This window comes from Mirounga leonina, unplaced genomic scaffold (assembly GCF_011800145.1).
Source record: "Mirounga leonina isolate KUSES-001 unplaced genomic scaffold, KU_Mleo_1.0 Mir_107, whole genome shotgun sequence".
NCBI classification, from domain to species: Eukaryota; Metazoa; Chordata; class Mammalia; order Carnivora; family Phocidae; genus Mirounga; species Mirounga leonina.
In genome coordinates, this window is record NW_023270233.1 from 5,480,878 (window position 1) to 5,504,188 (window position 23,311).

The 23,311-nt window shown below is 45.2% G+C and overlaps 1 protein-coding gene across 1 annotated transcript in view; it reads left to right on the plus strand.

The window, feature by feature from the left end:
• Nucleotides 1–23,311, plus strand: part of LOC118019027 (core histone macro-H2A.2) — a 49,670-nt gene that overhangs the window by 12,815 nt on the left and 13,544 nt on the right. Inside the window, exons 2-3 of the mRNA XM_035017832.1 lie at nucleotides 6,320–6,550; nucleotides 22,203–22,309. Coding sequence (XP_034873723.1) covers nucleotides 6,379–6,550; nucleotides 22,203–22,309 — 279 coding nt within the window. The 5' untranslated portion in view covers nucleotides 6,320–6,378. The remainder of the gene's footprint in view (nucleotides 1–6,319; nucleotides 6,551–22,202; nucleotides 22,310–23,311) is intronic.

Consider the following 23,311-nt stretch of genomic DNA (forward strand, 5'->3'; position numbering starts at 1 on the left):
TCTGGAGGAAATGCGTGTGTTAGAGGAGGTTCGTTCAAGTTTAAGTGATAGTCCCTAATTCCCGTGAGTTCAATGTTGATGAATCAACAATACATATTATATAAGGTGTCTTTAAACAGAAACACACATAAAACAAGGTTGTGTATTGATTCTGTTGATGAAAAAGTGGTGACCAGAGGCTCGCGGCCACCTAACCCTGTTTCCCCTAGGAGCCGTGTTCACTATTCACTAGTTCGGTGTTCCCGGCTGCTACTGCCCTCCTCCCCGAGCCTACAGGGATTCGGAACTTGGGGGCGGTGGGGAGCCATGTAAGAAAGACAGGATCTAAACGTGAAGCCAAGTGAAATGTGGAATGATTTTTGAACAACACGTTTTCAGAACAAAGCGAATCCACTCGTTGATACTGAGACACGAGGCGCCCGGGGCCGGACCACAGAAAGCAAATGAGAGCCAGCACCCACTCGATTCTGAAGGGCAAGTCTTTACAAAGTCTTAATCATATAAATGCTGCCTATGAGCATTTCATTTTCAAAATCAGCCTAGAGCCAAAATGAAGATTTCACTGTGATTCTGGAACCAAACATAAAGGTTGTGCATGGGACAACAGCGGCAGGGAGGGCAGAGGTAGGAATGGGGAGGGGAGGCAGGGAGTGGAGGGTCAGGGAGAGATCAAGGTGCACAGCCCCATCCTACATTACAGTGGCTCAGGAGGGAACACCTGAAGTTGGGGCAGTCAGAGCTTGAACTGTGTTATTTAAAGTGCCCAAGGTAGGGGCGCCTGGGTGGCTTAGTCAGTTAAGGGTCCGGCTTGATTTCTGCTCAGGTCCTGATCTCACGGGCATGGAATCGAGCCCCAAGTCAAGCCCCGAATCGGGCTCTGCGCTCAGCATGGAGTCTGCTTGTCCCTCTCCCTCTGCTCCTTTCCCCCCTGCTCATGCTCTCTCTCTCTCTCTCATTCTCTCTGTCTCAAATAAATAAATAAAATCTTAAAAAAAAAAAAGTATAAACACTAGAGCTTGGGAGGTGACCACCAGAACTAAAATTATAAAACTGTTACAGAATAACTTCTGGAAGTGAGATTGGGGTAGAAAGAGTGGGGTGGGAGACCATTGCTTTTCATTTTATGCATTTCTTTACCTTTTTGCTTTATATTACTTTGTGCAAATATTACTTAGATTTAAAGATAAAATAAACTCAAAATTTTATTTTAGATTTTATTTTTAAGTCATCTATCTCCACACGCAGTGTGGAGTTCGAACTCACAACTTCGGGATCAAGAATCACACGCTCTACTGACTGAGCCAGCCAGGCACCCCTAAACTCAAAATTTTAAATAACTTGTTTAACTTTTTTGTTTTCCTTGCTTCAGAGTGACCTTGAGCAAGGCATAATTATGTTTCAGCCTGTTGGTGATGGGCCCTAACAGAGAAGTTCCCAGACTTTCTCAGTTCACAGAGAAATTAGTGTCTCCACCATTTTTCCTCCAAGCGCCTAGGCCAGAAGAAATGCCTATCAGTTCTATTTATGAAGTGGTGACGTCCGAACAACTTAGTATTTATATCCTAACAATTAAGAGCTACTTGAAAAAAAAAACTAATACATGAATAAGAAGAAAAAAGAATATTTGTATCCCGTTCTTAAATAGCCACAATGAATTACAAGTAGGGTGCGTGCACCTGTTGAGCACTGCACAACTTCTCAAACCTTAGGATCAGGTTGGACACTGCCACTCTCATTTTCTGTTCCACATTGATTTCTCCCTGGCTTTTGCTTTAATCACAGCAGCAACCAAAAACTCAGCTTTGTAGGATATGGAATCATGAGAAAGAAGATAGTACAATCTGTCATGAACCCCTGGTAGGAACACTTCGACCTGGTAGTTGCAGGGTCCGACAGAGGTTGAGTATCACTCTATTTCCCTTGAAAGCTTAAACATTTGCTGACTTGTCCCAGGGTACCTTAGTGCACAGTTTGGGAACAATGTCTCTAGCATCTATTTGAAATTTTGTCATGGTCTATCTTGCAACTTCATTGGAAAATATTTGAGGACAAGGGCTGTGTATATTCCACAACTAATGTAGTTTCTTGTTCAATAATAAATGCTTCATAAATACTATCTTTCATTGAATTGATGATGTCATAGATTGGAAGATGCATACTGATTTCTAGAGATAGTAAAATGTAAAAAAAAAAAGCATCATAAAATCAATGAAATACAGTAGTTATTTGAATAGGCTGGCATGAGTTTATTGCCCGTGTCTGAGTCAACGCCACAATTTAATATTTATCCTTGTGATATCTGTAAAATCTAGCTCATCAGTGTCCTTATGGGCTTATAAGCCCATCATAGGAATAAATCCTAAAACAACGGAGTCTGAATGTGCCTTCTGCCCAGCGCACACAAAACCAGTTTTGTTCTTCCAACTGTGCTTTTGGAGGGAAAGGGAAATGAGCAGGCAGCAAGGCATGCTCTGGCCTTCTTCCCCGAGTCCCCACTGTTAGCATGCTGAAAACTCTCCTCTTTGCTTTGCAAGTAATCACGAGACTTTATATCTTGGTTTTTCTAGGTCTCTCCGAGATGAAAGGACAGATTTATTGCAGATCTAGGTTATCTCTGGTCTGGTTCCCAATTCCTCTTAAGGACTCCAAGATACCCCAGGATTGGCCTGGAGGGTGGGGCGGGTAGAGCTTGGCCAAGTGCAGCCTCCAGGGGGCGCCCACGTGGCGCCTGTAACCACTGGGAGAGCTTCAGCCATATTCTTGTCTTCAAACTTGTAAACAAACATAATGTACTGTAGTCCTTAGCTTTGCCTAATTAGAGAAGAAATTGTTTTAGAGCAGAAGGTAAATAAATATAAACATTTAAGTATTAGTCTGATGGAAACACATTTCACATTGCCATAGTTCTTTTCTCTTTAAACGAGTGGCCCTCCACAGAGATTCGGAGATTCACAGGAAGTAGATAAAAACCCGTTCAGGTTTTTAACTCCTGACTTCCCAAGACTGGATAGAGTCAGGGGAAAGGGTGTCCTGGAAACGAAGAAGTTAGGGGTTACAATGTCTCACTGCTCCAGGCAGAGTCCAGCACAGATTGGGGGCAGGGGTGGTCTGTAAAAGCAGGGTCTTCTCTGGAGCAATGGTGGGTGCCAAGCACTTCCTTCCACCTGTGGGGTCCAGTAGGTGTGACATGTCAGCTCCGTCAGCATCCTCTGAATCCTTAGGGATTCCTGGCTGTGGTCTGATTCTTACAATGTCCGGTTCCTCCCAGCGTCGGGGCCCAGGAGTTGGGTGCCCCGCTGCTTAAGCTCAGCGCAGTGTCTACAAAGATGGGTTCCCCAGGCACGGTCTCCCACTGAGACCTCAGACGGAGCCACGTCCCCAGCTCTAAGGCCCTAACCTGGAGGAAAGCCTGGAAGCCAAAAAAGAAAGTCTGGTTACAAAACGCTATGCATGGGGTGATCCCTACATTTTACACTGTGCAGCTAGCATGCTCCTCTATTTGATCTGACCCTGGTTTTCCCTACTTGTCTGTTTTATCTTCATGAGTATTTTAGGCATCGGTCCCTTACAGTCACCTGTTTTTAGGGAAATTTGTGACTCCTCTTGGCTGACATTGGGGGAATCTCTAGGTAGCTTTATCCTGCATACTTAGCCACTCTCTGATTATTTTCGTTTGAGAAAAATATGGCAGGGTGGGGAGGGATGAGTGGGTCCTGGCCCTGTGGCATTTGTGCCCTGTGCGTCGTTCTGTCTCTCGGTATGAGAGATCATGACCATCTAGCGTGCACAGTATCCACAGGACAAGTCCATTCTGTGATGCACTTTTCAGGTGGTTTCCTTGGCAACCAGACCTACTAATCTTCCCCCTCCCCCAACTTACCCGTAACTGCAAAAAGCACATAATTGGCTTAGTGGAGTCACCAATACTAATACATCTTTATGAACCTGTACAAGCTCTCAACTCTTCGGAATTCATTTCCTAAAGGGACTAAAGCTTCTTTACCAGAACCATTTGAAAGTGCATTTCACGAACATTGGGGTGTTTAAGGCCGGAATGACCTTCGGGATCAATGAGTCACCTCCCCATCTTACAGATGAGGCCCACACTAATGACACACAGAGCTCGCCCAGCTAGTTATGTAGAAGCAGGACCTGGCCCGGGGCTTCTTGTTCCCGATCCTGGGGACTTTCCACTGTACCAGGAGCCACCTCCATTTTGGACACCACCACCGGCTAACAAACCTGTCGCGTAGCGCTCTCTGGGGACAGGACCAGTTCACATTGCTTAATGAATCCCCTGTGCCCTGGGTCAGTGATGACCAACAGCAGGTACTGCAGACATTGGCGGATGCCTGACCTCAGTTTCCTTAATGTAAATAGATGGTTAGGACCTTAATATTGCAGTCACTTCCTTCCTCCAAGGGAGGACGTCTGAGTGGCTTTGCTGAGAGGTAGCAGCCTGGGACAGCGGAAGCACAGAAAATGTGGAAGTTTTAAAAAGGGTGATATTGTTTGATCTCTGTGCCTTTCTATGAAAGAGACAATATTCTAAGGCTATTTGCTCCTCTTTGCTTGTACTTAACTTTGATGAATACCTACATCTTTTGATGGCAAAATGACTCATAAAATAGGAGTATAGTAAGTACATATGAGCATATAAAAATAATTTATGTGAAGTATGTAATAAAATGCCTCAAACGCACATTATTCACCTCGGGGATAAGAAGATGTCGAGGATGGGGTTGGTTGCCAAATCCATAGTGTTTATATAAAACTCTTCCGTCGTAAAGGGTAATCAGCTACTTTAGGAACCCGAACTTTCTGTTCATTTTTCCATCCAGATTAAATAAATCCCAGCTTCGTGTCTTTCCTATCAGCCGTGCTTCTGTGTCACACTTTCTTCCATCATATTTTTCCCCACTTTCTTGGGCCTTTTCATGGCCACCTTGGCTGTTGGTAAACTGGGCTAGCTAGTGTGTGAGACAGGCAGGCTCCGCAACAGAACCAGTCTCAATTTCTTTTTAACTTTCTTATTTATTTTGCATTCCCAAACGAAATAGCCAGTGAAAATGACATTGCCCTTGGAGCAGAGAACTTTGATTCATTAACGCATTTCCTAGAAATTTTGTTTCCTTTTTTTTTCGCCCTTTGGTCATGCCTGTTTGTCCTGTCTCATTTGCTTTTACTTATTCTGGAATATATCCCATCTTTCGGTCACAATACTCCCTCAACCAATGGGTGAAGCTCTATCATGATTCTCTGAATGAGCTTTTCGGAAGTATATAATTATCTTATCTTCCTACAGAAGATAGCTTCCTGAAATAACAATGAGCTATAGGCGTGTCTCTCGGTGCATTGTACTTGAAGTCTCCTCTTCAGGCTGATTCTGAAGTTTCTCCCCCAAATCAGCCTGGACTCCTCATTCCAAGGAGCAAAAGCTTTGGCTGCTTTGTAGCTCTTAATTTGCTAGGTTTGGTTACTCTGCATTAGCATGTTTAATAAACTGCATCTTCTGACGTATTTCTGTTTTTAAGAAGGCTATACGATTGGAGAATTTAGAAAAGCACTTCCATCCGAGAAACGCACAGCCCCTCTGAGTCATCGGTCAGAGCTAACCATGACAGGCATTGCCCTATTAACTATTAGCTAAGTCCTCTGAAGTCAGGAATCCTATTCATTCTCTTGCTGCTGCTATAATAAATTAGCCCCAATTTAAGGGTTAAAGCAATACAAATTTATTACCTGACAGTTCTGGAGGTCGGAAGGTGAAAATCAAGTTCTCTGGGCTAAAGTGAAGGAGTTGGCAGGGCTGGTTCCTTCTGGAGGCTCTGAGGGGAGAATCCATTGCTTCTCCTGTTACACCTCTTCCTACTCGCTCATCTCCTGCCCCCTCCTAAAAGAACCTTTGCAGTTATACTGGGCCCGCCCAAATACTCCAGGATAATCTCCCCATCTCAGGATCCTCGACTTCATCATATCTTCAAAGTCTCTTTTGCCATATGCAGGGGTTCTGGGCATCTTTGTGGCCATTGTCCTGCAGACAACAGCACCATGACCCCTTTCTCTAGTGACTTTCTTTGGCCTCTCCCCTTGAGGTCGGGCTGACTCAGCAGGGTGGGGAGATGTTTGCAGGGTGGCTGCCGATGCCCTGTGAAGGCCCCATGCCCAGCTCCCAGCCCTCAGTGGCCTGTGGTGACAGCCAGGTCTCAGCTGCCTCCCCAGGACCACCAAATGTGTCACGCGGTGTCCTGGTGCCCCATCACCATTCCCCAAATGCTTGCCGACCCACCTTCCTCACCCTGCCTTCTTTCCTTCTCAGCATCGTGTTAGTGCCGGGAGGCCTCCGTGTCAGCAAGCTGAGAGGGAAACTGAGGCAAGATGTCGGGCCGGAGCGGGAAGAAGAAAATGTCCAAGCTGTCCCGTTCAGCCAGGGCCGGTGTCATCTTCCCCGTGGGGAGGTTGATGCGTTACCTGAAGAAAGGGACCTTCAAGTACCGGATCAGCGTGGGTGCTCCCGTCTACATGGCGGCAGTCATCGAGTACCTGGCAGGTAACGTGTCACCCCTCCCGGCTCCCCGCCCCTGCCACCCCAGGACAGGGAGGATCGCTTCCCTCAGCAGCTGGCTCGAGGCTCCTGGGGGTGCTAATGGGGTTTCCGCTTGCCTGCTTGGCTAAGATTCGTTCTGCAGCCTTTAGGGGAGAGCATAATGACAGGTAATCAACATGGAAAGAAGAGAAAGCACCATCAAATGGCTTTTCTAGACCAGCCATGGAAAAGGTGTGTCTTGCTTTAGGCTAACACAGCCCGTAAAAGTCTAGGTTCCCGCAGAAGAGAAACTCCAGGGAAGATTGGGGGTGGAGGATGCGGGGTGCTACTCATTTTGTAACAGGGGGTCTTCACTTTGCTTCGAGGTCCTGATTGAGCGTTGGGTGTCCTGGTGTATAGGAACTAGGGCTTGTTGTCCGTAAATAGTGTGGACCCCACATCAGAACCAGCTCCAGCCAGGTCCATGAAGCCCATAATGTTCTAGTTGCACTCTCCTTTGCGTACAATGGTCCATGAGAAATAATTTCCCATATTGGTTGTTAACATTGTTTTTTTACTAAGATGAGATTTTTGCTGTGTGTGGTCTTTATATATTTGAGTAACTTCCTGTTTAGCTTTCTTTTTTTTGATAGAAAAAGAGAACACAAGCAGGGGAAGAGGGATAGTGGCAGGAAGAGGGAGAGGGAGAAGCAGGCTTCCCGCTGAGCAGGGAGCTCGATGCGGGGCTCGATCCCAGGACCCTGGGATCATGACCTGAGCCAAAGGCAGCCACTTAACCGACTGAGCCTCCCAGGCGCCCCTAGCTTTCTTTTTTTTTTTTTTTTTTTTTTTTAAGATTTATTTCTCTAAATAAAGAGAGAGAGTGCACAAGTGGGGGGAGGGGCAGAGGGAGAGAGAGAAGCCTCAAGCAGACGCCCCGCTGAGCGCAGAGCCCGACACGGGGCTCGATCTCGATGAGATCGTGACCTGAGCCAAAACCAAGAGTTGGACACTTAACTGACTGAGCCACCCAGGCAACCCCCCACCGTTTAGCTTTCTTATTGTTGGTCTGTCACAGTTAAACAAAAACCATACTTCAAAATTTCAAGGACGCTTTTAAAAGATATAAAAATATATAAAATATTTATAAATAAAATATATAAAAATAAAAATATGAATAAGTAAGTGTGATTAGTTCCTTGACGGGTCATTTTAGCCATAAGCAACAATGTCTTTGACTCTGCCCAAGGTTAACAAATCCCCCAGGTGCCAGGTTTAAATCCCTTGGGCAGTCCTCTGGGCAAAGCAAACCTCCCCAAACTATCTCCCCCAGAAACCGAGCCCCCTGTAGCCACAGCATGAGCACCCATGGGTGTGGCAACGCTGGGCCCAGTTTCTGGCCCCAGGTCCCTCTTCCCCTCCTGCTTCTCCCTAAAGAGCAATCTCTTCCTGCTCTTTGATGCTCGATCCTTTTCTGCCCTCTTGGTACCCCATCTGTCACCAAGCAATGTTAGCAATGAAAGGTTTGCTTTGATCCACCCGTGGAAGCCTTCTCTCCCTGGAGCTTCCTCAGGCAGACCTTGGCATCTTAAGCCTGTCCCTTATTGTGAAATGAAAGGCTTGTCCCTGGGCTAAAAGTTTTTCACCGGCACCCTTTAGGAGGTTGGAGAGAAGGGGGGGAGGGCTCCGTAAGTTGGTCCAATCAAGTGTGAGAGAGCAGTGTTTTCAAAGCGCCAACCATCCCGGGGATCTTGTTGACAAGGTCTGGAGTGGGGCCTGAGACCCGGCCTTTCTAATGCGCTCCCAGCAGATGCTGATGCTGGTCCAGGGACCGCTTGGAGGAGCGAGACTCTAGCCAGGCTTGTAGCAGCAACAGCCTAAACGCTTGAGGATGCTTGTTTAAAAGACAGGATCCTGGCTGCACCCCCCTCGCAACCTCCACCCCACATACACACCCTGTGGTCTGATTCCCTAGGTCTGGAATGGGACCTGGGAATCTGATGGAAAAATCTGCCGGCTCAGAGAAGGAAAGGTGAACGAAGCTTTAAAACTACCTGTTAGGTGCATATCACCCAGTGAGACTGGGAGACACGGAGTAACCAGAGATCCTATAGCCTCCAAGCAGGGAGTGGGGGTTCCCTGAGGACGTTGGACCCTAAGCCGCATACTTCCACTACACTACATTGCCCCATTATAATGTTGGTATACTCAAACAATAGTTAAGTATATCCCTTGCCCCCACTCGGTGAAGGTCTAAACTTGGTGCATAACAGAACAAACTTTGGCCTTTTGAATCACTGGCATCTCTGTAGTCTATGGTTCCGATAAAAGCTGATGTTTTCCTGTTCATTCATTTAACAAATACTTGTTAAGCATCAACATGTCAGTGTACACAGCAATTCCTTAGTCTCTTCCCCGGTATTAGAATCAGACCACTGATATGATTTTTAATTTATCTCGGATTAGAGCCACCGGACCCCATAGCAATGCATACTAAAGCCCCGACGGCACACTCTGGACTTGGAGCCAGCACATCTTTAAAGACTTATAATATCCCCCAAAGTAGAACCAATTTTTCAAATTGATTACTCATCATTCTCCATTCACTCAACAATCTTTTGTTGAACACTTCCTATATGCCCGGTGCTCTCGATGCTGAGGCTACAGCACAGACCAAACAGCCAGGAATCCCTGCCCTCGAGCAGGTGCATTCTGGGGAGGAGAAGCAGCAAACAAATAAGTGAAGTGTGTGTAGTTCTCAGATGGTGACAAGAGCTAGGGGACAAACAAAGCCAGGAAGGAGAGAGAGATGTTCGGGAATGGGGAGGCGAGCGGGGTGTGTGAATTGCGCTAGCGAGTCAGGGGCCCCGCTGGGTGCGGGGCAGGGAGTGGGCATGCGCGTGTCTGCGGCCGGTGCTCCAGGCAGGGGGAAGGCGGGTGCAGGGATTTGGAGGAGCACCAGTGGGCTGGACGCTGGGGCCGAGGAAGGGGCTTGGCCTGTAGAGGAGGCCCGAGGAGAATGGGCGGGTGGGGGAGCAGAGCTTGCAGTGGGAGTTCTGGAGGGTTTCTAGCGGAGGTGGAAGTGATGTGACCCTGTGGGGAGAGGGTACCAGGGTGGAAGCAGGGTAAGTAGCAAGAAGGCTCTTGCAGAGATCCAGTGAGTGGGCAGCGAAGGTACCGAGAGGCGGTCAGAGTACCAGTATATTGTGAAGGCAAAGCCAACAGGGTTTGCCAATGTGTTGGACATGAACTAGGAGAGAGGATGAGCACCTGGAAGGAGGCCTTTGCCGTTAACGCTGCGTCCCCGGGGCCAGTCCCAACAGCCAGCAGGGTCCTGGGCCAAGAGGAGGAGGTGAGGTGGGTCCTCTGAAGCCCAGGCCTATTTTCTGTGTCCCTTCCTTCCCTTCCTGTCAGTTTAAATCTGGTGTATCGGTTTACCAGCTCTGTTACCTAGGGCTAATTCCTGAACCTCTCTGAGTTTCAGGTGTTTCCAGACCTAACTCATTTAACTCCATTCATGAACTAACGTATATAAAATGCCTGGTGCATAGGATACACTCAATAAATGGTCATTCTTCTGCTGTCCCTTCTGTTAAGAGCTGATGAAATCATTCAGGGCAAAGATAATGACCAACTCCATTAATGTGTTATATTTTGGGGCTGTACTTCATTTTACTGAAACAAAAAGTTTTAAGCCAAAAGAATGAATCATCATTAGTAGAATTGCAGGCCATTGTTGAGTAAGTAAAAGGGGGGGGTTGTTACTTTTGGGGTGGGGTGGTGGCCATCAATTGATTTTGTTTATGAAAGGAGGTTCAAAGCATGAGAGCGTCCTGTCACCCTTGAAATGACCGTCAACATTCATGACACAAATCTTAACTGAGCTTCTCCTTCGGATCAGGCCTTGAAGATGCAGAAGAAAACAGAGAGACTGGGTCCTGCCTCGGAAGGCAGGGCTTGCTGACCAGCTGGGCTGAGGAGCATTAAGCACAGCACAATAAGTTGGCATGCATGCTGGGCAGGGAAGTGACGAGAGCTTTGGAAAGCGTGTGTGAGGTGGGGTGCAGGGGGCTGCCTCTTGTAAAGTAAGAGTTGTTAGGACCAAAACCAGGTTCGCAACCCTGGTTTTTCTTACATTGATTGGTTTAAAATCCTGAGGACTAGGCTTACCTCCAGAGATTCTGGGGGTATGTTTTAGGCATCAGGATTTTTTTTAAAGCTCCCCCAAATTATTTTGGTGGCAGGCAGGGTGGAGAATTAGTAGGCATTAGTAGATTCTGATGGGGGATTGAGCTAGGGGGAGATTTTCAGATGGGGTAGAAACGAGGGTGAAGACCCGAAGTTTAGAGGAAGTGTGTGGTCCCTTCCAGAACCTGGAGGAGGTTCTTACCTGGAGCAGAGCTGGGAAATGGGAGGGGGTAAGAGACGAGATGGGTAATGGGTAGGCGGATCCTTGAGGGCCGTGATGAAAATGTGTATGTTATGCACACACATGTACACATGGGTATAGAAAGGAGGAGGGAGCATCTGGGAGACATCACTTGGGCTTTAGGTGAACGGTTGGTAGGAAGCAAGATCAGAATCCAGGAAACCATTGGGGGCTGTTTTTGTGTCACTTCTGAGAATTGATAGTGGCCAGGACAGGGGTATGCAGAGGGGATGATGAGAAGAAATGGACAAATTGGAGAGATAAGTGGGGGGCTAGAGTCAGCTCTGCTCAGTGATGGATTGGATGGGGGGAAGGGCATCAAAGAAGGCATGAATCTTTGAGGCTTGGGCTGGCTACTTTCTTCAAGCCAAGCTGCTATGGGTTGAGGAGTGGAGATGGGGACTCCACTCTAAGAGGACTGGCCAAGGGGACGAGAAGAGGAAAGTAGTTGGTCCATGAGAATGGTACCTGTCGCTGAAGCAGGAAACAATGGGGGCAAAACAGGGTGCAGGGTGAGGGGCTCAGCGGGGGGCCCATAGGTTTCGGGTCTCTGCAAGGTGCCCTGGAGGACAAATTCTGGCTCTGCCACTTATCAGCTGAGGACTATGAGGTGTGTCGTTTTACCCTCATAGTGTCATGGTGAGGACGACATAAGACAATGCACAAAAGGGGCTTAGCATTGCTTGGGGTACATGGTAGCAACTCACCCCTGGGGCTAGTGCTGTTATTGAGTGAAGCCCTATTGCGCATGTCTGGAAGTACAGATGGGGGCATCGTGGTCAGACTGCAGTAAAGGCCGGCTGAGCGAGTGAGGCCACCCAGAGAGAGTGCGGCGACAAGACTGGGGAGCCTGGGACCAGCTGGAGCAGCACCCACGTTGCACGGGTTTCTGGGCCAAGTGGGGGGAGCATGGCGAGGGAGGCTAAGGAGGGCAGCAGAGTTAGGGAGGAATGGCTCACAGGAGAGTCAGTGTCTGGGAAACCAAGGAAAGGTAGCCATCAGTAGGGATGCCAATAAAACCAGACCAGGACAACAGATCTAGCCACCTCAAGGTCATGGTGACCCTGATGGGGATGGTGTGGGTGATCCAAGCCAAACTGCAGTGGGTTGAGGAGCTGGATGGGACAGGAGACAAAGGGGGTGGGGACTCTTTTAGGGAGTTTGGCTCAGAAGAGGGGAAGAGAGAGGTTGACAGCTGGTGATGTGGCAGGTGGGAGAGGGTGTGACATGGAAGAGGCTTGAGCCTGGGGTCTTCACATTCAATCTTCAGCTTCCCTAACCAAACCTGAACTTCAGCATTTCCTTCCTTTATGAATGTGGGCAATAAACCACAGTGGCATGTCAACAACACCTGGGGCTTTTTGACCAATTGAAATCACTGATGTTTTCTTATTACAGTCACCTTGTTACAGATATATAGAAATATCATTTATATTTCTTACTTCAAAATCACAGTAGTTATTAGACCTGCCACTAGATCTTGTTACTTAATGTGTTAATAAAGAAGCACACAGACTGCTATATTCCAGATTTTTTAATACATTGGAAATTACATTTCAGTATCATTGGTTTTCTTTGTCATCCTATGTATTTTATTTTATGCATTTAAAAGTTTATCCTGACACTCATTAGGGTGGTTATTAAAAGAATTACAATTGTTGATGAGGAGGTAGAGAATTTCAACCCTTGTGCATTGCTGGTAGGAAGGTAAACTGGTGTAGTTGCTGTGGAAAACAGTGTGTGGTTCCTCAAAAAGTTAAACAGAGAGTTCAGCCAAGAAATCAAAGAAGAAATAAACAAGTACATGGAAACAAATGAAAATGAAAACACAACTGTTCAAAATCTTTGGGATGCAGCAAAAGTGGTCCTAAGAGAAAAGTTCATAGCAATACAGGCCTAACGCAAGAAACAAGAAAAATCTCAAATAAACAGCCTAACCTTACACCTACAGGAACTAGAAAAAGAAGAACAAACAAAACCCAAAACTAGCAGAAGGAAGGAAATAATAAAGATTAGAGCATAAATAAATGACAGAGAAACTAAAAAAACTATAGAACAGATCAATGAAACCAGGAGCTGGTTCTTCAAAAAGATCAACAAAATTGATAAACCTCTAGCCAGACTCATTTAAAAAGAGCTAGAGAGAAGACTCCCATAAAGAAAATCACAAATGAGAGGAAAAATACCAACTAACACTACAGAAAGACAAAGGATTATAAGAGAGTATTATCAAAAACTATATGTTGGGGCGCCTTGGTGGCTCAGTTGTTAAGCGTCTGCCTTCAGCTCAGGTCATGATCCCAGGGTCCTGGGATCAAGCCCCGCATCAGGGTCCCTGCTCAGGGACTCCCTCTGCCTGTTGCTTGTGTTCCCTCTCTCGCTGTCTCTCTCTGTTAAATAAATTTTAAAAATAAAATAAACTATATGCCAACAAATTGGACAACCTAGAAGAAATGGATAAATTCCTAGAAACCTATAACCTTCCAAAACTGAAGCAGGAAGAAATAGAAAGTTGGAACAGAACAGTTGCCAGCAAAGAAATTGAAGCAATAATGAAAAAACTCCCAGCAAACAAAGTCCAGGACCAGACGGCTTCACAGGCAAATTCTACCAAACATGTAAGGAAGAGTTAATACTATTCTTCTCAAACTATTCCAGAAAATATAAGAGGAAAGAAAACTTCCAGATTCATTCTGTGAGGCCAGCATTACCCTGACACCAAAACCAGATAAAGACACCACAAAAAAAGAGAACTACAGGCCAATATCTCTGGTGAACATAGATGCAAAATTCTTTAACAAAATACTAGCAAACTGTATTCGCCATGATCAAGTGGGATTTATTCCCAGGATGCAAGGGTGGTTCAATATTTACAAATCAATCAGTGTGATACATTGCATCAGTAAGAGAAAGGATAAGAACCATATGACCATTTCAATAGATGCATAAGGAGCGTTTGATAAAGTATAACATCCATTCATGATAAAAACCCTCAAAGAAGTCGGTTTGGAGGGAACATACCTCACTATAATAAAAAGCTTTATATGAAAAATCCACAGCAAACATCATACTCAATGGGGAAAAACTGAGAGGTTTTCCTCTATGGTCAGGTATAAGGCAAGTATGTCCACTCACCACTTTTATTCAACATAGTAGTGGAAGTCCTAGATATAGCAATCAGACGACAAAAAGAAATAAAGGGCATCCAAATTGGTCTGGAAGAAGTAAAACTATTTGCACTATTTGCAGACAACATGACATCTATATAGAAAACCCTAAAGACCCCACAAAAAAAACTACTAGAACTGATAAATGAATTCAGTAAGGTCGCAGCATACAAAATCAATGTACAGAAATCTGTTGCATTTCTATACACTAATAATGAAGCAGCAGGAAGAGAAATTAAGAAAACAATGCCATTTACAACTGCACCAAAAATCATAAAGTACCTAGGAATAAACCTAACCAAAGAGGTGAAAGACCTGTATTCTGAAAACTATAAAACATTGATGAAAGAAATTGAAGATAACAAAAAGAAATGGATTGGAAGAACAAGTATTGTTAAAATGTCCATACTACCCAGAGCAATCTATAGCTTTTATGCAATCCCTGTCAAATACCAACAGCATTTGTCACAGAACTGGAGCAAACAACCCTAAAATTTGTATGGAACCACAGAAGACCCTGAATAGTCAAAGCAATCTTGAAAAAGAAAAACAAAACTGGAGGCATCACAATTCCAGACTTCAAGTTATACTACAAAACTGTAGTCATCAAAACAGCATGGGACTGGCAGGAAAATAGACACAAAGATCAATGGAGCAGAGTAGAAAACCCAGAAATGAACCCAGAATTATATGGTCAATGTTTGACAAAGCAGGAAAGAATATCCAATGGGGAAAAAAGATGGTCTCTTCAACAAATAGTGTTGGGAGGACTGGACAGCTACCTGCAAAAGAATGTAACTGGTCCACTTCTTACACCATACCCAAAAATAAACTTTAAATGGATTAAAGACCTAAATGTAAGACCTGAAACCATAAAAATCCTTGAAGAGAGCACAGGCAATAACTTCTCTAAAATTGGCCATAGCAACATTTTTCTAGATATGTCTCCTGAGGCAGGGAAAATAAAAGCAAAATTAAACTATTGGGACCACATCAAAATAAAAAGCTCGTGGGGCACCTGGGTAGATCAGTCGGTTGAGTGTCTGACTCTTGATTTCGGACCAGGTCATGATCTCAGGGCCCCAAGATGGAGCCCCATGTTGGCTCCATGCTCCTCCGGGAGTCTGCTTGAGATTCTCTCTCCCTCCCCTCTAGCCCTCCCCCACCCTGTGCACTTGTGTGCACACTCTCTCTCTTTCTAAAATAAATAAATCTTTTAAAATAAAATAAAAGCTTCTGCACAGCAAAGGAAACAATCAATAAAACTAAAAGAGAACCTACTGAATGGGGGAAGATATTTGCAAATGACATATCTGATAAAGGGTTAGTATCGAAAATATATTTTAGGGGCACCTGGGTGACTCAGTCGTTGAGCGTCTCTGCCTTCGGCTCAGGTCATGATTCCAGGTCCTGGGATCGAGTCCCGCATCGGGCTCCCTGCTCAGCGGGAAGCCTGCTTCTCCCTCCCCCACTCCCCCTGCTGGTGTTCCCTCTCTCGCTGTGTCTCTCTCTGTCAAATAAATAAATAAAATCTAAAAAAAAAAAGAAAATATATTTTAAAAAACTTATACAACTCAACACTCAAAAAACGAATAATCCAATTTAAAAATGGACAGAAGACATGAGTAGACATTTCCCCAAAGAAGACATTCAGACGGCCAACGGACACATGAAAATATGCTCAACATCACTCATCATCAGGGAGATATAAATCAAAACCACAATGAGATATCACCTCACAATCAAAAACACAAGAAACAACAGGTGTTGGCCAGGATATGGAGAAAAAGGAACACGTGTACACTGTTGGTGGGAATGCAAACTCGTGCAGCCAGTCTGGAAACTAGTATGGAGATTCCTCAAAAATTAAAAAAGAACTACTCTACAATCCAACAATCGCACTACTGGGTATTTACCAAAAAAAATACAAAAACATGAACTCAAAGGGATACATGCACCCCTATGTTTATTGCAGCATCATTTACAATAGCTAAATTATGGAAGCAACCCAAGATATCTATTGATAGATGAATGGTTGAAGAAGGGAATAGTACTCAGCCATCAAAAAGAATGAAATCTTGCTGTTTGCAATGTTGTGGATGGAGCTAGAGAGTATTATGCTAAGCCAAATAAGTCAGTCAGAGAAAGACAAATACCATATAATTTCACTCATATGTGGAATTTAGGAAACAAAACAAATGAACAAAAGAAAAAAAAGAGAGACAAGCCAAGAGTCACTCTTTTTTTTATTTTTTTAAAAGATTTTATTTATTTATTTGACAGAGACAGACAAAGCGAGAGCAGGAACACAAGCAGGGGGAGTGGAAGAGGAAGAAGCAGGCTTTCTGCTGAGCAGGGAGCCCAATGCCCGACTTGATCCCAGGACCCTGGGACCATGACCTGAGCCGAAGGCAGACACTTAACGACTGAGCCACTCAGGCGCCCCAAGAATAAGAGTCTTAACTACAGAGAACACACTGATGGTTACCAGAAGGGAGGTGGGTGGGGGGATGGGTGAAATAGGTGATGGGGATTAAGGAGTGCACTTGTTGTGATGAGCACCGGGTGTTGTATGGAAGTGTTGAATCACTATATTGTACACCTGAAACTAATACTACACTCTGTTAACTATATTGGAATTAAAGATAAAATGCTTAAGTTAAAAAAAAAAGTTAAACGTGGAATTATCATATGACCCAGCAATTCCACTCCTGGGTATATGCCCGCCCAAAAGAATTGAAATCAGAGACTTAAACAGACACTTATACACAAATACTCATACGGCATTATACACAGTAGCCAAACAATGGGAACAACCCAAGTGTCCATCAACAGATGAATGGTAAACAAAACGTGGTCTGTCCATGCAATGGAATGTTACTCAGCCCTAAAAAGGAAGGAAGTTCCGAAACCTGCTCCATGTGGCTGAGCCTTGAAGACTTTCTGCAAAATGAGATCGAAATACGCAGACATAACAAGACAAATTTTACACGATTCCACTTTGATGCAGTGAAATTTATAGAGACAGAGCATGGAGAGGCGGTTGTAGGGGCCGAGGGGGATGGGCATTATAGTTAATGGGCACGGAGCTTCCATTTAGGATGCGGAAGCGCTGGAGATGGATGGTGGGGACGGTTGCACAATACTGGGAATGTAATTGATGCCACTGAGTTATTCACTTAGAAATGGTAAATTTCATGTTCTGTATATTTTATCACAATTTTAAAAAACCCTTTATTCTGAGAAGCGGTCCATAGGCCTCACCAGACTACCGAAGGAGTTCCTGGCACCAACAAGGGTGCAGCATCCCTGGCAGAGGGAGAGAAGCTAGAGATGCTGGAGACAAGTGGCCCATTGGGGAATTGGGGACCCTGGGGCCTCTGGAGCTGGCTGGAGGTTCTGGTTGAAGGGGGTAGGTCCCTCCTCTGGCTTCCAGAAGGAGAGGAGCCCATATAGGCACAACAGCCTCTGGCCGACACCCTCCTACACGCACAGAGCATCACCTTCACTGTCTCCTCATAAAACAGCTGATGTTCTGGGACCCGCTGGGCCTGTGTGGGTGATTTCCTGTGGCCAGCTTACGTCTCCCCTCAGATTCATGACTGTGGGCTCTGAAGGTCCTCTCTCCTCACTCGGTGCCTTGGAAAGGGGACCTGGAGTCACAGGCATGGCCAGTAAGAGGAGGCTGGGGGCTACTTCGCTAAAAAAGAAAGTCGCACAAATTTTCAGCTACTCTGGGGGAGAAAGAGCAGTCTGCCTTGTGTGATCTCTCCAGACAGGGCCCGGGTTCACACATCACCACGATGTTAGAGCCATGCAGTGTTTCTAGTCCCAAGAAAGGGGGAGGAGGTTGTACAACCTGGTGGCAGATGCATGCTAAACTGCTCATCTAGAATATCCCTTCCACCTGAGACAGCCTCAAGCCTCCCAGAATGGACATCACATTCATACTTCAGTTTGTCAATCTGTAAGTGTTGGTCCAGTTCACATCTCGAATAAAAGTGAGGGAAGATGGACTGAAAAAGCAAACCCCCAATTCTGGAAAATAGTTTTGTATTTACCAACAGTAGATATAACATAAATGTAAGATGTTGAAAATGAATAATTTAAATCATTTTTGTAATGAGGAAACGTTCTGTAACATATTTTTAATTGATAGGACAAATAGGTTTTTAAAAAAGCTTGAATTTCAGGTCATCTTCAGTCATTGTGTCACATAGAAACCCATCATTTACATCATTTCCAGACAATCGGGTCTCTCCATTTAACAGCAAGCATTTCTTTATCTACTAATTTTCATTTATTACATTTATGTTTTGAAAAGATCACTTTGGCATCCAGGGCCGCATGTACGGTTGTGCAGGTTGTACACTGTGCAAGGACGCGCAGCAAAGGGAGTATCACTCCACTCATAGACCTCCAAGATTTGTATATTTATTATGAGCACTGCCAGCAGATGGCAGTAAAGGGTGTTATTCTAACGAAATCAGGGAAGTAAAGTATCTGGCAGAAGGGTCGTCTAATTTGTACAGAGGTGCCTATGGGCCAGCAGTGGCCTTGTTGGCATGGATCTGGAGGAAGACAAAAATGGGGGCGGGGAAACCATTTGGACAGCCATGACAACTATCTGGGCTCAAAGAGAAGAGGGCCTCAACTCAGGTAATGGCAGCAGGTGCGGAGAAGAGGGGCAAATGTGTGTGACTCGTGAGGCCAAGAGGAGGTGAGATGGGGAAGGGGAGGGAAGGATTCCCAGGTCTCTGGGAGGAGCTGTGTGTGGATAGAGCTGCCACCCCCAAGGAAATGATTTGGATTTGGGGACGTGGTGAGTTCGATTTACCTGTGGAACACCCAAGGGAGGCTGTCCAGGTGACGTCACATCAGGACTGGAGGTGCGGATCTGGTGGCATGGGCATGTGGGAAGCTAGAGCCGTGAATGGATGGGGTTTCCCTGGAAGACTGCATGGCCTGGGCAGACCAGGGGGCCCAGACAGACCCCTGGGGGCACCATCACCTCATGGGCAAATGGGCAAGGAAGAAGGGGTTGAGGAAGGAGACAGTCTTGAAGGTGTGGCCACTCTGTGCCCTCTGTCCCAGCCCGACAGTTACTGCACTATTGCCCATCTCCTGCGGGCTGGGGTATCCAATGTTGGTTTAGACTGTGGACAAAATGAGAGGACCCAACTCTTACAAGATTATGTGCATGATGAGCTTTCCACCATGTTCTCTTTTGGCTACAGAAATCATTTTTTTTACGACCAGATTCTAAGCTGGATTTCAGATGGTTCTTATTGCTGGAAGTGTGACTTCCGAGAATATAGAAGTCTATAGACTTCCATGGAAGTCTCCACCACTTAACAGAATAATAATCTTCTCACAAAATTTTCAGCAAAACAAATTTGTGCTATATACATCCATTTTTCCTACTGATTGCCAATAGAAGGATACTTATGTTCTCAAGATCAATAAAATCACTCAAGAATGTAACAAACATTTATAGTTCGTGTGAATATATTGGTCATAATAACACTTGAAAATATTAATAATAATTAATACTATTTCAGACATTTAAACCATGAAGTCCTTGTCCCAAGGAATGGTCAGACCAAATATCCAACAGGGAAGTCCTTGGTCTAGATTTTCAGCTGTGTATTATTAAGAAGTTTTTCTCTTTCTAGAGCAAAAGTCTACCTCTGCTTTTGCGCTAGAGCACAGAATCGAGGTTTTTCTCTCCTCTAACTGATTTGGGAAGGACTAGTACGGGAGCCCAGTGGCATGCTGGCCAAGCCGAGCCTGTGTGCCCCGCACGGGACTGCCCACTACATCACTCCCTCAGTCTCTGGCCAGGCTGCCTTGGATTCCGGCGGGCTGTCCATCTGTGAATCCAATGTCCATGCATCTGTCTGTCTGTCAAGCTGAAAATAACCCGACCTCAGGCACTTCCTGAAGGCTCCAAGTCTGTAGGGCTTCCCATTTAGCCCAGCCTCTCATGCTGATAGCTAATTTGCGGAACTTGGCAGGACGCTTAAGGTCCTCTAAGTGCGGGTGACATGGCTAGGAAAGTGGTAGTCCGAGGTGCTAAATTAAATTCTGTTGCTCAGAAGCTTAAAAGTGGGAGGCTCCTTGACACCCCCATCCAATCTAGAAAAAAGGGTGAGAGGAGTGCTCCTTCCTCCCAGGTGTGGGGCCCCCAAGATGAGCAGGTGCAGGCAACTCTTTTTTATTGTGCACAATGGGGAGCTGTACGTTTTAACCTAGAGTCGAAAAAGCCAGCCTATTAGTGAAAGCTTTATAACTACATTTCTTTGTGATGGGTACCCTTCTTGTAAGGGAAAGAAAGGGTTGGGCAGCAGCTTGAATGCAGCCAACCAGATGACCTAATAGGGCATGAATTTCAAACACTCTATCCCATTGTCCCAACAGATGTGCTCATACTTCTCAAACTACAGTCCCCCAGCCTTTGATTCCAAAAACACGACCACCGTATAAATGGATTGTTGGTAAACACGATATTCATTGCTTAATAACCTGGAAAAGATATTGTGAGAATGAATTTGCAGTGATTTAGCACTTTTCATTATGGAAATTCTATATAAATATTTAACTCTAATGCATATTTTATTCTAATTTTTTGTTAATCACATTTGCTTAGTTAATATGGCATACTTATGCAGTTTTTTTTATTGCCATAGATTTTTATGAGTGATGGCAATTTCATGTGCTATTTATTTGAAATTAGGTTGATTGTAAAGACTCACACAGAATTGCCTGTTAATTTTAGAGCTTGGTATTTATGCCGTTGTACCAGCAAATTCTCCCAACACACACACACACACACACACACACTTTGCCACCACATTATCAGTGAGACAGCACATGGGCACATTGCCTCTAGCTTTCTAAGGGAAGGAATTTTTCTTGGAAGCCTCATTAATACTTTTGAAGGTGGACAAATTTGATTAGCAGAACATCCCTCTGAAATTGAGGAAGAAAGAGACAGAGGAGGAGGGGAAAGCAAATAGATGGCATGAACCAATTCTATAGATTTTTTTTTTAATTTTGACTAAAAATTTTGATGACACGTAAGATAGTTTTAGGAAAATTCTTCTTTATCAGCCCTTTTACGTTTATCAAATGACATATTTGTTAAAGTCAGATCCTGAGGGATATGTGGAAACCCCCCAAATCCCAAATCCCTTCCTTCCTTCCGAATGCACTTTCCGGGTTAAGCATTTCCTCACCCCACAATTTAGTTCTTCCCATCCACTTTCCTTTAGGACAGGAGGGACCTGGGGCATTAAGTGAAGAGGAAAAGGAGATTCTGGAAGGTGTCCCATTGGGCACCAAAGACAGACTCTGCCTACATCACTGTTCTCTTCAGAGATGGCCCTGCTCTCCTAAGACTGGAAGAGACACAGGTCTTGTGTTAGGGCTCCGTATTGGTCAGCATGAACTCCTGCTCACTGTGGCTTACACGGGAGAGTTTGCTTCTCTCTCATACAAAAGAAGTTTACAGCAGACAGTCCAGGAGTAAGGACAGGCCAGTCAGGAGCCTCCACCGTCATGAGAGACCCCAGTTCCTTCTATCTTGTTGTTCTTCCTCTGGGCCGAATTCCAGCCATCACGTCCTCAGCCGGCCAGCAGAAAGGGAAGGAGGGCACAGTCCCGCCACTGATGGACACTTCCCAGAAGTGTCGTAGAGGAGGACACCTGCCTTTCATTGGCCAGAATCTAGTCACGTGACCACAGTTATCAATAAGGCAGGTTGGGAAATACCCTTTCCTCCTGTGATGATGGGCTCAACAAAAAACTCAGAGGTCCAAACGCTAAGGAAGGTGGGGGAGAATTAATGTCGAGGGCTGCTAGAAGACTGCCACGGGATCATAGACCCGGTCTTGCTAAACCATCCTCCTCGTCTGTAACCTGAGTTCTCTCCAGCTTTCTGGATTTCTTTCCAGGCCCCGGCATTAAAACTCACAAACGAATCAATGTGATTACATTCAAAGACCATTTCCAAAGAAAAGCTCTAGAAAGCGCAGACCCCATGCTGTGATTGCCTATTAACTCCCCATTGTGATTTCAGCGGAAATTCTAGAACTGGCTGGGAATGCTGCAAGGGACAACAAGAAGGCCCGGATAGCTCCAAGACACATCCTGCTGGCAGTGGCCAATGACGAGGAACTCAATCAGGTACGTCTGTCTGAAACATCTCGACCAGCCACAGAATGGGTTTGCCGGACACATGACCGCATGTGGACCCGGTTGGCTATGAATCATTCTGCTACAATTCCCAAGCATATTAATACAAAAAAAATTATTCAGATAGTGTAAGAGAAGAACCAATTCTGCTAGCTCTATCATTCAGATAGAAAATTGCCTCTGGAATAGACCTGCTATCTACTCTGAGTCTTGCTAGACCTTCTTTTCCTCTCTAGAAGCGAGCTCTTTGTGTGGCTGGGGAAGGTGCAGTGCAGAGATGTTATTCACGGTTTCTTCACCCGAATTTTATTGATGATTTATTCTGATGAGGGTAGGAGAAGCTTCTTCATAGCATAGAATTAATTCCCAAGTGTTGTGAATGCCTCCCGCAGGGTAGGGGGGATATAAGAGGAGGGTATAAGAATTTTTATTCTAATCTCTTTCTTCTCAAATTGTGTGTGGTAAAGAATCAGTTCTTATTTCCAGTCCATCATGGACTGGTAATTTCCAAAAATACAATAAAAACTAATTGCCAGAAAAAATTTTAAAAACAAATACATACAAGCCACAATTCTTGGCTATTTGATCCAATAGATATACAATACCTCTGCCAGCTTGCTCTACAAGTTTCTGGACTCTTCCTTGCCATTTCTGTATTTCTCTTGCCCCGGACAGTAACTGCCTGTCCGTGGACCAGCCCACACTTGGAGCACCTGAGCTGCTTCGGGACGTGCCCACCTCACTAATGTAGTAGCACATGTTGATTATGTACAAAATAAACATTAATGGAGACGCACATGGCCAAACATACTTTACTGATGGAATGCGTGATCACAAGAGTGTGGAGACCACTGGTCTGTTGTTAACTGGGTCTAGCCCTAGCATGGACCTTTGAACCCAGTTTTGTCAAGCTGTGCTCCCCACCTGGGAAGCTCTGTAGCCTCTGTTCTGTCTGGAATCCCACAGCCCCAGCAACATCCCTGGCTGCAGCCT